This window comes from Lates calcarifer, linkage group LG6 (genome assembly GCF_001640805.2).
Source record: "Lates calcarifer isolate ASB-BC8 linkage group LG6, TLL_Latcal_v3, whole genome shotgun sequence".
Taxonomy (NCBI): domain Eukaryota; kingdom Metazoa; phylum Chordata; class Actinopteri; family Centropomidae; genus Lates; species Lates calcarifer.
This window is the reverse complement of record NC_066838.1, coordinates 13,754,700-13,770,791: the sequence shown is the minus strand read 5'-3', so window position 1 is coordinate 13,770,791 and position 16,092 is coordinate 13,754,700. Positions and strand designations below refer to the sequence as shown.

Sequence of the window (16,092 nt, the reverse complement as noted above, 5' to 3'; positions counted from 1 at the left end):
GATGGGGGTGGGGGGTGGGGTTAGGAGAACACAAACTGCTGGTGCATGCTCCACATTCCTCAGGTGTTGTCAGCATAGCTTGCTCAGTAATTACCTCTCTGTGAAAAACATGCACAAAGCCACACTTTACGAGCAAACCGAGGGGCAGCACCCATGAAAAGCTGTTAGGGGAGATGTGAGGAACAGATAGGAGTGCATTTATATTTACATTTAGGCATTATATGTTAATGGTTATTATTTTTGAATGAGTGCACTGGAGTGAAATCTGTTGAGACATTTCAGGCATGCATCCAGAGGCAGCTATAGATGCAGATTGTGGCTGTGTGAGAGTCAGCAGCTTGATTTATGCAGTAATCCATCTTCTCTCAAGGATATGGGCAGGTTAGTTAATGACTGTAGCCAGGCAGACCTTGGCATGTGAATCTAGTGGTGTGATACAGATGTACAGTTGCAAAGATGGTGGTCGGCCTTCGCACACAGGCTTTTTCGTTAACTTTGCTGACAGGTGGTAGATTCTTGTGATCCTCCCCCTGCGTTCTGCTCTTCATTGTTTCTCTCAGATGTCATCACTTTCATCACCGACATGATTCTCAAAGAAGGAGCAGGTTCTCCCTGTCTGGGAACGCTTCTCTCCCACTTTCCCCTCCTTCCTTTGCCCCGCTCTGTCTCCTTGGCAGGCTCGCTAAAAGCTGAGGGATTGTGTGCAGATGTGCCTGGAGAGAGGCCAGCCCCTCTGCCCTGGGAGAACATGTGGTCTGGGAGTGTTTATGCTGGCACTCTTTCAAGCTGTCTCCCACACAGCATGCTGGCGTCTGTCTCTCCTGGATGACAATGCTCAACCCTCCTCCCCATGAAGGGGGCATTCTCAGGTTGAGGTGACACCAGCAATCATGTTGATTCGGCGAGTTGACAAACAGGATAGGCAGAAATGTAAATAAAAAGCAAACAAATTTGGTAACATCAACATCACCGTTTTCCAGAGAACTTGAAAAGGAGCATTGTTGAAATACATGGAATTATAGTTTAGCCGCAAAAAAACATTTAAAACTACTCCAACTATTTTCCCAACTTTTGCATTTCTAGTTTGTATTCTGATTCCCAGAATGAAAATATGCTTGGATTCAACAAATATCCAGGCATGTTTTTCACAGATTCTTCACATACTTCACATTCCCCCCTGTGATTCAGGCTCTGAGTAAACATTTGTAAGCTGAAACCCCCTGAAAGGCACGCTTATTCTTAACACCAGCAGCAGTGAGGTTACTGTCAGTTTGTGTAGTGCGAAACACACACCTGTTGTTTTTCGTATAAAAGATGCCAGCAGGAAAAGGGGGCACACACGCTACATTAACATCATAGTTTTGCAGAAAGTGTCATTAAGAGCATTTCAGTTACAAAACATCTGCGGTGTGGGGCAGAGATCCTCTCGTGTTCTGTTTTTAAACAAATGACTTTTTGATCAGAGCTTTCTCAGAGGGTGTGCCATGTAACATTTACCAAATATTACATCAAATTGTTGGGTTCTTTTTGTTATGTTAGTAAAATGAGTTACAGGCTTCATGTCTCTCTGTAATGTAAGTATTCAGTGCCCCCTGCAGGTTCAGATGGTTTATGAAAATACCCAGTCATATATTCACAAGTCAAAAGAACAATCTCACAAAGATTACACTATTTTTGTTCAAAGCTAAAAATACTTACATTACTAAATTTAAACTTTTCTTGTGGAAGACTTTTTAAAAGGCATTTTCATTGAGGATGCACACATTTCTTAAGATTTTAGAGGCTGCCAATGTATTCCTGTAAGGGACGATTATCTTTGTTAACATTTCCATTTCGGTTATGCATATGGATATTTTTTTTATACCTAAAATAGTGCATAATGCTCATATACAATCCACCTTTTCAAACCTCTCAAAACCTCTCTACATCTCTACATTTGACTGAAGTAATTATTTGTGTAATATGGGGGGGGGGCTCCAGATTTTTGTCTGTAGTTTTGGCAGCCAGTCAGTAGAATTACTTTGTGTGATTAGTTACATCCCATTGTGGTAGGGAAGACTATTGTACCATTGTAAATGCTTGGATATCCAAAAACCATGTCCATTTCATAACAATCTTACCCATTTTCATTTGCCACTAGGGGGCGTGATTTAGTGAAGAATGCAGCGGTTGGGAGGCCTCCACAATGTAGGCTTCACATACAACACTTCAACTGTCTCACTGCATGCTTATCCATCTTATTAACTAGGTGCAACTTATGAGCATAATAATTTTTAAAAAAACAATGGCAATTGATCATCATGTTAAGCAATTGTGAACAAGTCTGGATTACCAACCCAGCAAAGTGGGCAATTGCTCAGGAACCCTAGACCTTCAGGGGCCAAAAAGCCCCAGGTTTACCCATTGCTGAATCATGTAATTGGATTAATTTCAGATTTATTAGAAAACTGACCCAGTGAAACACGGCATCAGCTGATGAATCCTCCATCTTGAATTCTTGTACTGAGAACTTTGGTGTAATGATCTAAATTGTTTTAGTTTATATTGTGCTCATTTGTTAATGTTTGTGTTGAAAATGGGTTTTCTCAAATTGCTTCAGTTTTTCTGTGTCAAGTAATTAACACACAGAAAACCTTGTTTATGGTCATAGTGTTCCATCCAACACTTGATTGTTCAGTATAGAAATGAAAAATGATAGTGATAAAAATTTAGAAACCAGCAAATATTCACATTTAAGAATTTGATACCAATTATTTCCCTCTAAATTACTTATTAATTATCCAAATTGTTTTAAATTCCCTGAATTCCAATCGACTCATCAATTAATCAACCAGTCATTTCAGCTCTAGAGTGCTGGTTGGTTTGTGAGATCGTGTGGAACTAATGAAACTGACATGTACAGTTTGGGTCAATGGGGGCAAATTTTTTTTTTTACCCCCGGCCTCCTGAGGAAGTTAATCCAGCCGAGACAGTGAAGCAGCCGTGTCAGTGTTTAACAGCTGTTTAATTACCTGTTTGCTTTATAATCATTACTTATCACATTATCACTTTTGTCGCGAGAAAAAAAAAAGAATTCTGAAATATTGAGCCAACATGGCTGATCCTAGAGCGCCAGTTGCAGCAGCAGCGCCGCCTCTCTCCTCTCCCACCTCCACGGTTGATGAAAAGGAGCGTGAAATAGGAGAAAAGGAGGTGTGTTGGAGCATGCGCAGACGGGGGTCGCCGCTCAGTTATCCCATTTTTGTGAGGAGTCGAGCGTTACGTCACGGGCTCGTCCACAGTGCTGGAGCTTGAGAGATTCACCCACCATCCACTCATGCAGCCACAAGCACGGGGAGACATTGGCGCTCCGAGCGAGAAAAAACGCTTTTACTTTTTAATTTTTCCTTTTTAGTTTGGCACGGAATGAGCTGAACGGAGCCGGCGTCTGCAGGGGGGGGGCTTCTGTACGAGTGGACGATTCTAGTGGCATGGTGTGGTGGTGAAACAGAGACCCCAGCACAGCAGACACACACTGAGAGAGGGAGAGATAGAGACAGAGGTTACGCTGTGCATCATGTTTGAATGCTGATAATCAATTAGAAACATACATGACTGTGCTGCTGCATTGCCTGTAGCCTCGCCGGGCTGTAGCAAGTCTCCCTTTTTTATTCTAGAAGCCCGTGTGAAGCGGCCACCGTGCGGGGCTGAGGGTGCAACTGAACGGACAATCGCACCCGGACCACTGAGGGGGTTCGGGTGAGGTGGTTGATCGGGCTGTTCCTTTTTTTTTTTTTTTTTTTTTTTTTTTTCTCAGAAACCCAGCCAACTTTTCCTCTATTCCTTTCTAACAGCGGTGCCATCGGGCATTGCTCAGGAGATGGCGATGAGGTTGTTCTACTTGGGATTTATACTCTACTTGGAGATCGTATCTCCTAACGGTGCAACCGTAGGTAAGAAGCCTGTTGTGTTATCTTGCATTGTGATACTCGAGAAAGCATGACCACTTTTTTCTCTCTCTCCCCCCCCTTCCTTCAAAGCATCTCTGCACAGGCCTGTGTTCACTAGAGTTGGAGCCAACACCGCAAAATAGGTTGTGTTCATGTGTGCCACAGCAGTCTCCTCCTCAGAGAGGGAGAGAGATCAATAAATTAGGAAAAAGCCTTTCATCAGAGAAAGTACCGCACAAATAAGCAGTGGCCTAAAAAAAGATATCTGTCTGCAATTTTAGCAGTGCTCCTGTCTGAGCAGCCAGAACGGGCCTGCCTGCCTGCAAGGATGGCAGACACTGAGGTTATTCACAGTTGGAATATTCAGCAGGTAAAAGGCTATCGCTACACTTGCATGAACGACCCATTTCCTCAGAACGACATCATTTCTGACTGACTGACTGCGACAAAATGGCTATATCCCCCTTCTCCATTTTCCTTAGAAAAATACAATCCCTCATGTATATTTTTCTCTGTGTGGCGACAGCTGATAGCTACCATTCAAACCCCAAAACGTGCTGTTTTCTCTCTTTATTTAGTCACAAAATCGGAGCAGCACCTCCCGAGTTCCCTATCAAACCTGTGGGAGCCATCGGTCAGATCAGCTTTCATGTTTGTTTTCAGTTACTTGGCGCATATGAAAACAACAGTTGTGTTTGCTCGTAAAGGTATAATCTTAATGGCGCGGCTTGTCCCGACGTGTAGCGTCAGTAGCTGCCTGGGAAATCACAGTTTTATTAGTGACAGCCAGGTACCGTCTGATAGTGAAATGAATAGTCGTGCAGTTATCCTCTTAACGTCCCCGGAGCTTCTTAATACTCCCGAATCCTTGATAGTGATAATGAGATATTAAATGCACCATTGCTCTTGTGACAATGCATTGCAGACCTGTTGAGCTAAAAGCTTGTTTTTTCTTTCTTGAGCACTTGAAGAGAGACATGAAGGAACAAAATAGCACATATCATAGTCTGGAGTCTATTGTAAGTCATCCATAATATTTTGTGGCTGTAAAACGCTATTTAAAGATGCCATGCTCCAGTATTGATGTCCTCTGTCCCATCCAGGTCTGACCTGACAGCCTTATGGATAAATGTTGGTAATATGAGTCAAACAGTTAATGTCACTCCTTTACTTCATGTTTACTTTGAGGTAGCAAGACATAAAAAATTAGCTGGCTTTAATTTTGCCACTAAAGCCAGCTACTACTGTTTATGTCTTTACAAAATTTGCCTCTGCCCCTCTTTGCCTTGGAAGATCTTATATAAGCTACATCAGATTTTGATGGAGGCCGTTCAGAGTAAAAGCTATATAGCTAAGGTTACATGAGTCTGCAAGCTCCTCCCTCCTCCTCCCATCAGTATGTAACATCTGGACACAGGGAAACCATTAATCCAACTTAGATGTGACTGCAAAAAGGGCGGGAGGGGGGGGGGCAGCTGAAGAGCTGGGGGTTGAGGGCGGGTGAAGCGAAATAAACTTGGAGAATCAGTGTTGGACACTCTCGGAAACTGACACAGAGTTACATCACAGGGAGTCAGGGATGGAAATGATATGTGTGTTGTGTCATTATTAACAGTTGATTGAACCAGCCTCTCTTTGGAGCAGCGTTGGTCTGAAAGTGTAGAAAGTGAGTGGAGACAACCCCCTAAGGCCAGCCACTTGGTCTGGATTTGTCTGGATCACCACTGGGCCACAGCATGAATTTATGAATGGGGAAGGATTAGTGGCAGGAGGGTCAGAAGGCCACAGTTAACAGTTAAACATTGGACAGACCTCTTTGTTTGTTATTGATCTTTGTTGCTGGTTAGAGTTTATTATTGTGGCACTTAAAGGTGTCATCCCTTAGCCTGACAAACCCCAGCCCAGTACTGCACAACACCCTAGTAGTCCTAGTTAATCCATGGCTACATGAGGGGGTATGACGAAACAAATACAGTTTGAACTGATGATTGTTGACATTTGGGACGTAGGTAACAATTATTTTCATTGTTGATTAATCAGCAGATCCATTTGGCATCAATTGTTTGGTCTACAAAGTGCAAGAAAAAGTGCTGCACACAATGATGCCCAAAATGATTTATTCCCATTTCTTGTTTTGTCCAACCAACAATCCAAAACCCAAAGAAATTCAGCTTCTGGTAAAAGATAGGACAAAGTAACACATAAGATACTGACATTTGAGATACTGAGAGCTTTAGATAAGATTGATCAGTAGATTATTTGGTAAGTAGTCAGAAAATAAACAGGCAACTATTTTGATAATTGATTAGTTGTTTTAGTATTTTTTTAAAATGAAAAATGCTTTAACACTTTAAAGTTCCAGCTTCGTAATTGTGAGGATGTGCTGCCTTTCTTTGCTGTATTTGACATTCATCATAGTAAACTGATATCTGTGGGTTTTGGACTTTGGACAAAATGAGTAAAGTGAAGATGACAGCTTGGGGTGTGGGAAATTGTGATTTTGCTTTTTTCATCATTTTCTGACATTTCAGAATTCTATCGATTAATCAACAATGAAGATAATTGTTAGTTGAAACCTACTCAAAAAGTTTCTGATTAATTATCTGACGATCAACCAAACAATTATTCAAATAATCATTTCAACTGGACTTGACATCACAGTAAATATAATGCCTTATTGTTTCAGCTATGTCATTTTATTGTGCATCATATTATACAGTATTGATTTATTTGCAGTTGTGAATTATATAGTGCACATTGTGCAGCAATATGGTACCACCTGAAACGAAACACTTCATGTTTACTTTCTGTTTGGAATATTTTGATCAAGACTACTATGTTGGATATCTTTATGACTGCCGAGTCATGTATAGAGTCTCAACAACCTTTAGAGGCAGAACAATCCTGTTGGTGTAAAGTGTAAATGTGGGTCAGAGGCTAAAGAGGTTGAATTCCTTAGGAGCCTACACTCTGTTTGCCTGACCATTTTTATTGGGACCTGGCTATACCTTTTCCTCAGAACTGTCACTGGAAACATCTGCTGGAAAAATTCAGCATCCCTCATACAAATTCAACAGATAATAGAACTTGGATTGCTCTCTGCAGCTCTTCCAAGCGGAGGTCACTGGGGAGTGGTTATTGTAACTCTGTACACCTGAGGCTGTCTGTTGACTGCGCTCTTATCAGGTAACGCAGATAATCCCCAGAATGATTTTTCTGCCATTCAGAGTCTTCTCACAAAGAAACATAGGATAAAAAAGCATAAAATATTCTGAGTGAAATACAGCCAAGTGTCCAATTTTGATACATTCTCTGGCTCTGGTAAAATTTGACGTCAAGCTTGTGTGCAGGTGTTTTGCATTTAGGTCTCAACTATAGTGAAAATATTTGTGAAATGATAATAGCAGACAGTGGGATTCTTGACCGTAGCTGCAGAAAAGATCCCCTTTTTATCCCTGCACTTCCTGAGCTGCATTGCAATCAACTGTGACTAGAAGGTAAAAGCATAAAGCATAAATGTCTTCAGTGTTGCCTATGTACTGAAGGCGTGAGACCGCAGATGAAAGAGTATTTGTTGATTGTGAATTGCAGGGGTGTACTGTAATTGGTGTTTTCTGCTAGCTACATCACTGTTTACCCTGTTTAGCTTTTAAGACCCAAAAAAGGAACAGAACGGCTTCTTTAACAAAATAGGGAGTGTGGGTGTGTGTTAATGCAGCTCTGCAAGATTCATTGGATTTTTGTAGGTGATTAAATCAGGCTATGTCTATGCATTTCTGCTGTAATAGAATGATGTCTCCTAGAAATTATTTTTTGTTCATGCCACACATGAACAAAGCACATTTATAGTTCTGAACATGAGAAATAGATCTGTTCTTCTATGTACTTCATAAAAAGAGTACGCAGACTTGTTCAAATGTTACAAAGGGTTGCAATGTTTGCCTGACACCTGGCACAGCTGTGAGAATACTGGCTTTGCGACTCCTCACCTGATGCCTTGAGCTGACCACCCAGTTTGTCAGTTTCTAGAGATTTTGAGCTGCTTCTCCCCATGGCATCGGCCCTGTTGGCCTTAACTACTCACGCCCATGTATGCCTCAGATGTTGCTGATGTTGCTCTGGTTCTGCGCTTGACTGGAGAATCGATTTGATCGCAGGGACCCCTGGTTTCTTTCACACATGGTCAGAGTGGAGGATCTGATATATGGAGATAAGATTCCAATTTCATGGACTGCTGCAGTGTATCAAAGCTGTTTACTTTCATCAGGGTCACAGCCAAGGCTCTCAGTCATTGCATTGTGGTTGTACATATAACAAACATTTATGCTGCCTTTGTCATGGCAAAGATATGGCCATAGTTAATTTATTTATTATGGTACTTTTTGTTGTGCTTGTCTACTACTTCTAGTGCATTGGGGTCATATGGCGCTACTGTGAGATGATATGAATTTGTAACAGATTTTGCTAGATTGGTTGTATGGTGGCAGATACCTCTTTAATATCTCTGGATGGAATAGACCATTGTGAACAACACCAATCTACCTCATGGGAATTTTTAGATTTTTCTGTGATATTTTGCACAAATGCGATGGAGTATTTTTTGAGTTTAGCCAAAATCCGACTCTTTATTCTATCTATTAACAATCTCTCAATTGGTTTTCCAGAAAATTAGTCATATCATAGCTCTACAATACTGCTGTAATGATATAAACTTAATGCATCCCATAAAAGGTTGTTCATGGACCACCACTACTTACATTGGTGCAATAACTCTTAAATTCATACTCTATCTACAATACATTTCCTTTGCACTCTTATAGAAGTCAGTTTTGTCGGTCAGAAAAAACAAATGTCAAGACACTGCAGGAAAACAGAAATAGCACTAATTTCAAGTTGACTCTCTTAAGCCTCGTGTGTTTATATTTTAAACATAAAAATCACACTGACTTTAGTTTGGAGACTGTTATTAATAGCTTTTGGGAACCTGTGAGTTTTTCCTTGTCTGATTCTGTTATCAACTTAAAACTCTGCTGCATGTGGCCAGCAACCAGCTGGACGTACTCTGTGGTCCTCAACAATGCTATCAAGATTGCAGGGTGTGTGTTGTATTTGACTTTAACTGTGCTTGCCAAGGTCCAAAGCTTCATGTAAAAGTAAACTAAACAGCCAAAAGCAGTGTTATTCTGCTCTTCTGTAGGACAGTTATTCTTTGTGCATTCAAACTTTACTACAAAAAAAGCCCTGGCCTTCGGGACAGTTGCATCATCTATGCTGGCATTATTGTACCCACCCTCATTTTCATAACATCTAAAAAACATTCACAAAACATTAAGACCTTTTATGTATTGCACAAGATAAAGTTTTGGGATTTCTCACCACTGAACAAAGAGGTCATCTGTTAAGATGTGAAGTGGATGACAGCTCATTTGTGCATTGTTTATGAGTCATTCCTTATTATTGAGCCAGGAACATTACTCCCTCCTGTCTCCCTTAGACTGGGTCTAATGAGGGATTCATAGAGATCCACTCACATTAAATCACTGAAACATTTCATCCTTCAACTCAAGTAAAGAGGTAACTGAGGGACAGAGGCAAGCCAGGATTTACAGTCATCTCAGTTGCTGTGAATGCCTCAGTTTATGTGGTCCAGCCTTCATTTTGTGGTTCCTGTATTCTGTTTTTGTAACAGCTGAATCTGGGTTGATTTTTCCTCCGTGGGTGCATAGAGCTGTGTTATGCGGAGACTACAGGGTGTGTGTAGAAGAACTCATCTTTGGCAGTGCCGTGAGCCTATTTGCATTTATCTCCTGGTCTATCAATCACACTCAGTCAGTGTATGTCTTTTACTGCGTCGCATTTTACTGCTCTGGCCTGTGACGTCCTGCCGAGCCTCATCAGGTTACCTCGGAGGTCAAAGCTGCGCTCTTTTGTTGTGCGATGACACAAAAACAAGGCTCTCAGGCACAAGAGCAGATACTAACGCAAACTCAGTCCTCTGTTGTTTATGCATGTTCAGCCTCCTTTGAAAGTAGCTGTTGCGGGATTAGAGCTTGAATAGCCTATGGACATTGTATGTGCACTGTGAGCTGGGTAAAGTGCTCCAGTGGCTCGGCTGTAGCTTGACACAAAGCTAAGTGGTTGTTTCCACTGGATGGGCACTGCACAGTGTCACCAGTGAAGAAGTTGATTCAGTGGTTTCAGCTTATATTAGATAGACACACACTATATTCTTACACATGGGAGTGTCCTGCATTTTCTAGGCTCTTATACAATAACATACCATGTTTTACATATAAAAGAGTTGTCTTCCATCTGAATAATTAATGCAGCACAAAAATTAAGGCGTAATGACTTCCCTCTGCCCCCACTCTCTTCCCTGTGGCCTTTGTTTGGTTTTAATTTTACTAATAATGCATGGATTCTTGCTTTGAAATCCTGCTAAACCGAGCACAGAGAAATCACTTCAAACTTGACCTCAGGGGTCTAATTACATACTGTAGTCTGTTTGCTTTTTTTCCCCCCTCACTCTGCAAAACACTTGGGAAGACCCTAAGTTTCACAATGGAGGACCAGAAAGGGGAGAAGTGCTGGTTGATGAGAAACAGTCCTGGTTTCATTCCCACTTTCTCCTGCCACTGCCATTGTATCCAGTACAAGACCATCACGACCCAGAGTCCCATTTATTTATTCATTCATTCAAGTTATTTCACATCCCCATTCATACTGTTATCTTTTAACAGCATTTAATAGAATCCATGCTCTATTGCTCAGCCCAAAAATTATCCACAAGGGCGCTGGGTTGGTTGAATACTAACATGTGCTCAGTGTTGGAGTCGTGCTTGTTAAACAAAAGTAAATGTCATGTATCAGTTTATTTGTCAAACCTTCTTTTTAAGTTTGTGTTCTGTATGCATTTGGATGACAGTCATTATCCTCGTGGTGTTTTTAATTAAAGCAAACTTGCAATACATGTGACAGGCATGTAGAAGTTTTTAAATCACGTACAGCATGAAGTCAATCCATTCTTTAACTTTGTATAGGCTCTCGCTGTCAGTCTTGCAGCAAAGACATTCCAGCGACAAGTACATTCCCCCTGAATTCAAAAGCAAAGCCTTTCAGTTTCTTTCAAATCTAGCTGTTCGCCTGCAACAGATTGTCTTTTTGAGGCACAGCTATACACGTGAAATCAATTAGAAGGTGCTGGAATGTGCTGCATGGATCTGGAGTTGATTTGTGGAGCACGGATGGCCATAGTGAGGGAGACAGATCTGCCGGAGGAGGGGGGTGGTCAGTGTTGAGTCCCAGCTGGTGATGGTGTCAGGCCAGCATCCCTTGGCTGCTGTATTGGTGCCACAACACCATTTTACTCACCATCCCATCCTGTTCCATCCCAAGTCCTTTTTGAGATTGTTTGCAAAATTTTTGGATTACATAAAAACAGAATAACACCTTAAATTCCCTCTTGCAGATGAAAGGATGGCCTCGAAAGTACTTTGTTCCCTTTTATTAGGCACTCAAATGGGACATTTCTATAAGAGCCAGGCTCTGTGTACGTTTATGCATTTGCTCACTCGCTCGTGTTTAATGCTTTCTGCCATGCACAGCGCTTAGGGGCAGTTCAGTGTGCACTGTTTACACAGCGTAGAGCTCCAGTGGCCCTGCATAAGGAAATACAGTGCTCCATACAGGCGGCAGTATGCTCCAAGTCAGACCATGTCAGCCGATTGGAGCCAGAGCATCCACCTACCAGGAAGTAATTCAGTGATTTATAGCGTACTGTGTATGTCAACTCAGGATTTAAACATTTGTTCAGTGACTTTTAGTGACAAAACCGTGGAGAAGTCAGTTAAGCTTCGCTTACACAGTCATGCTTAGCCCTCTTTTCTCCCCAAGGACCATCTGGAATGAGCAGGTGCACTTGTTGAATTATAGCAAGTAAAATATAGCAATAAAAACATATATTCAGTTCTCTGGAACTCACTGCACATAGAGCTACATTTCAGCATTTAATATGCAGAGAAAACCCCATAATGGATCTCTTTTCGTCAGTAAAACAGCAAGATTTCACAAGATAACTAGATAATGTTTCTCCGTCTCCAAGTGAGAGCTTGAAATCCATTGAAAAAACTTTAATTTGATGATTAGTTGAGTGTAGAGAATTAAATAGTTGAGTAGAAACACTAATCCTGTGTCTGTTGGACAAATATGCAGGACATTTCCACAAATTACTAGCCTTCAGGCGCTTTTGGGCTCACAGTCGCCTCAAGGACTTTCACAGCATTCATATTTAATGCCTTTACTATATCACTTTCCCATAAAGATATTTTAAATGAAACTCTCTGTCAGTGAAACATATTGTAACTACATCAGTGCGACAGAGATGGGCATTGTGGTTTTTGTGGATGACAGCTGTTTTTGAAAACATCGTATTTCTTTTTTTAAACCAGCCAAACAAAGACATTTATACATGTTGTAATTTCTCTTCAGAAATAGAAACTCTGTTTCCTGTAGACCTTCCAAAGTTGCCCTTAGTGAATAATGGTGTGAAATTCAAGACTCTTGAGGGTTTCAACTAAGACCATGAAAGCTAGTTTTCTCATTTTCGTCTCTAATTAGAATTATATTTGCTCTAGTAGATACCCATAGGATGGATGTTTTCATCGGGTTATCCTAATGCAGAGGGACAGTTTTTTAGTATACCACACTGATCTTAGTTTTAAAAATCATGAGCTACAGAAGGTGAGGTTATTTTGTTAAATATAATAATCCTCTTGTTTTGTGGTTAGAATATTTGAATACTGTGGGATTTCCTACCATTTAGTCACAGAAGTGTGATCAAGTTGCTATTCAGCTGTGGCAGGAAACGCTTTAGTTGGGATGGCATTATCAGGAGGGAACTCTGTTGGAGGCAAACACACTGTTCCTGTAAGTGGAGTATGTACCTTGATTCAATGGGATTGGTGTTTGCTGTTGGGCCAATCCCAGGAGACTGAATAAAGGCCTTCTTCATTGCCTTTTGTAGGTAAAGTGGACTCAAATGGTTTAACATCCCAGTCCGATTTGGGCCCTCCAAAAATTGTCAGCATTTTGGCAGCAACTTTTGGGGAAAAAAGCAACTTTGTGGACTGAATTAACAATTCACATCTCTGTTTGAGATATTTTAAGTGGGCTTTGAAAGAGGACTGCTGAGGGGGAAGGCTGCCAGTATTTCCCCCAGTCTCTAACCCCTCCTCAGCCACAACCTCCAATTAGGCTCAGAGGTTCTCCCCTCTGCGGTCATTTCATGCTGGTGTGTAAAGCGATGATAAAATTAGAACCCACAATGTTTTATTTCCAGTTTTATGCCCACTCACGGGGAACAACTGGCTCAGCCCAGCTGCTTCACACGGGGACTGGAGAGACAGAGGGAATGCCTTCACATAGCAGAGGTTTCAGCGTGTTTACCTATTTCAGCTCTGTCAGTGCAGCTGTTTGTTTGGTTGTTAATGCAGATTAAATGGCAACATAGAAGCGCAGGCAAATCCAGTGTATTTACCACCACACCAAATGCAGCAGGGGACATTGGTAAGCTGAAAGGAAGCAAAACTAACAAACTGGCCTCAGGCCATGGCTAGCCTCCCTCTCATTCCTTCACCAAGGGGTTGGGTGTGTGCTTGTCGCCTAAACTGACTCAGTCACTGGTCTCTATCCATTCTTTTATAGCTCTCTTTCTTGCGCTCGTCTCAGCTGCATGACATTTAATATGGACTCTGTATTATGGCATCCTGCTCTCTTGCATCACTCGAATTTTGTTTCGTAAGCCTTGCCCCTGCCATTGTGTGAAGAGAAGGACGGGTGTACAGCTCTGCATTTTAAAATCCAGTGCTCTTTCTTTCTCTTAATCTCCTCAAATATCAAGGGTGTTGTTCATATAATGGGAAAGCCGTGATCTGATCCCTGCAACTCTTTAGCTTCTAATTGTATTTACAAAAACATGACACTCAGACGTCGTAGTGTTTGACTTCCATGTACACTTCGCTGTTGTATGAAAAAAGACCGGGGTCTAAACCCTTTAGTCTGACAGTCAAAAGGAACGTGATTGCAATGATACACTAGCCTCATGCTCCTCTCTTGTGATTTCAGTCACATCCCAACCCCTCTTGCAGTGCACCCCCTCACACCCCCAAACACACACACACACACACACACACACACACACACACACACACACACACACACACACACACACACACACACACACCAACCCCCCTCCAACCGCCCACCCCAAACACCTCTCTGCCTGCCAAGTACGTAGGGAGGCAAGTCATCCAGGGCGAGAGAGGGCTAAGTCCCTGCAGAGAATCACAATGAGACCTTCGGCGCTGTCCTTACCCAGAGCATTGCTGCACAACAATACAGTAACGGCAGCATCCTGCCTTGTATGGCCACTGTGGTCTGTTTTTTCATTGCTTTTAACATTTTTGACCACTCTCATATGAGGAAGCGTTTCCCTCGTATATATTTGGCAACCTATTTTCGTTTCTCCGTAGAATGGGGGAAAAAACATTAGCAGAGAATTTAGGCTTCTTCTTTTTTCATTTGTATTCCGGTTTGATCTTGAAAATATACTCTGTCTCTTAAAGGGCTAAGTTACAAAAAAGCTGATTTTCCTATCCACTCATAGTGGTATGTAGGTAGTTATGGTTTTTATCCAGTTTTTGAGATATACATCTGACATTTCTGCCACCACCTGAATAGGTGAACAGAATTCCATTGTGGTCATTTATGATCCTTGAACCATTTAAACCTATGTTAAAAATTCAAACTGGATTGTGTCTTTCCAGAGACAATGTTCCCTCATTCTGATCAGAACTACTTTCCACTGAAAAAATAGACCCTATGAAAACTGACAATGTAATAATTTTTCAGTGTTGCGAGCAGCTCAGTTTTATTCCCCTGGCTTGTATTGAGGTGGCAGTAGAAATCACAGTGACAGATATCTCAAAACCTGGGCAAATAAAATCGAAACTATTTCCACAGCTATATACCACAAGAGGTATGCAGGAAAATATGTCTCTTTTGTAGTTTGAACGATCCAACCATTAAAGATACATTTTTGGCACAAGTGACATGCTCATTGTTGACAGGCTGACGCAAAGCTGTGTAGGTAGAGCTCCACTTGAGCAAAAGGCTTTTCTGAGTGTGGCTGAGTTAAACCATGTCAGCAGTGTCGCACACCGCTGACGGGTTGTGAGCGTTGCTGTGGTGCTGCTAGCCTGTGGTACACCTCAACAATCTGTGCTGACTTACTGCCCAGAACTACCGCGCTCTGCAGTTTCCCATGGGTCAGACGGAGATTGAATGCCCAGTTATGTCTGTGCTGTGACACATGAAAGAGCCTCTGTGGTGAGGGTTGAAAAACACCTTGAGAGTAATAAAAAAAAAAAAAGGCAGAAAGAAATGAGATGTCCGTAAGAAGAGAGGAAACAACAAACAAACCCAGAACTAAAAGGCACCACTGTTAGTTGTAAACTTGTAGAGGAGGGTTTTTTTCTGAATAGAGTGCGCCTGTGGGTCTTTTGATACAAAAACATCATTGTAAACTTGGGTTGACCCTTGCATGTTGCTTTGCCCTGCTCAGTTAAGATCCATGCTACTTGAAGCTGGAAATTTCCTATGCAGGTTCTGCACAGAAGAGGATGGTTGTTAAAAAAGAGGGTAACAGAATACAGATTTGAAAAAAAAAAAAAAAAAGTTACTTTCCTGATGGTATTTCTTTGATTGGTTGCTTAGGAGTTGCATTTCTTTCAAAATATATTTGTGATTTAAAAGCATTTCCAGCCACAGTTGCTTTTCATGATGACATATCAACTCTCCTCTGCTTCTTCTTTTTTTTTCCTTTCCAGCTCCCAAAGCTGACGACCATCCTAAGACCTGCAGCTCTAAGCAGTTTGTATGTAAGGACCAAGTGACCTGTATCTCCAAAGGCTGGCGCTGTGATGGAGAGAAGGACTGTCCAGATGGCTCAGACGAATCACCCGATATCTGTAAGTGTGCCTCCATCATAGTGGCTACTAAAACTGTCTCTCAGCAGGCTCAGCTCTCGTGTTCTCTCCAAGGTGTTGGTTCATTGTTACTGGTTTTGCTCAGCGTTGTTTTCTTCAGATTGCTATTTTGCAAATCA

At 41.7% G+C, this 16,092-nt stretch overlaps 1 protein-coding gene across 1 annotated transcript in view; it reads left to right on the top strand.

The window, feature by feature from the left end:
* The first annotated feature begins 3,257 nt into the window (after window positions 1–3,257).
* LOC108876439 (low-density lipoprotein receptor-related protein 1-like) overlaps window positions 3,258–16,092 on the top strand; it is an 84,326-nt gene continuing 71,491 nt past the window's right edge. Inside the window, 2 exon segments of the mRNA XM_051071210.1 lie at window positions 3,258–3,932; window positions 15,815–15,955. Coding sequence (XP_050927167.1) covers window positions 3,860–3,932; window positions 15,815–15,955 — 214 coding nt within the window. The 5' untranslated portion in view covers window positions 3,258–3,859.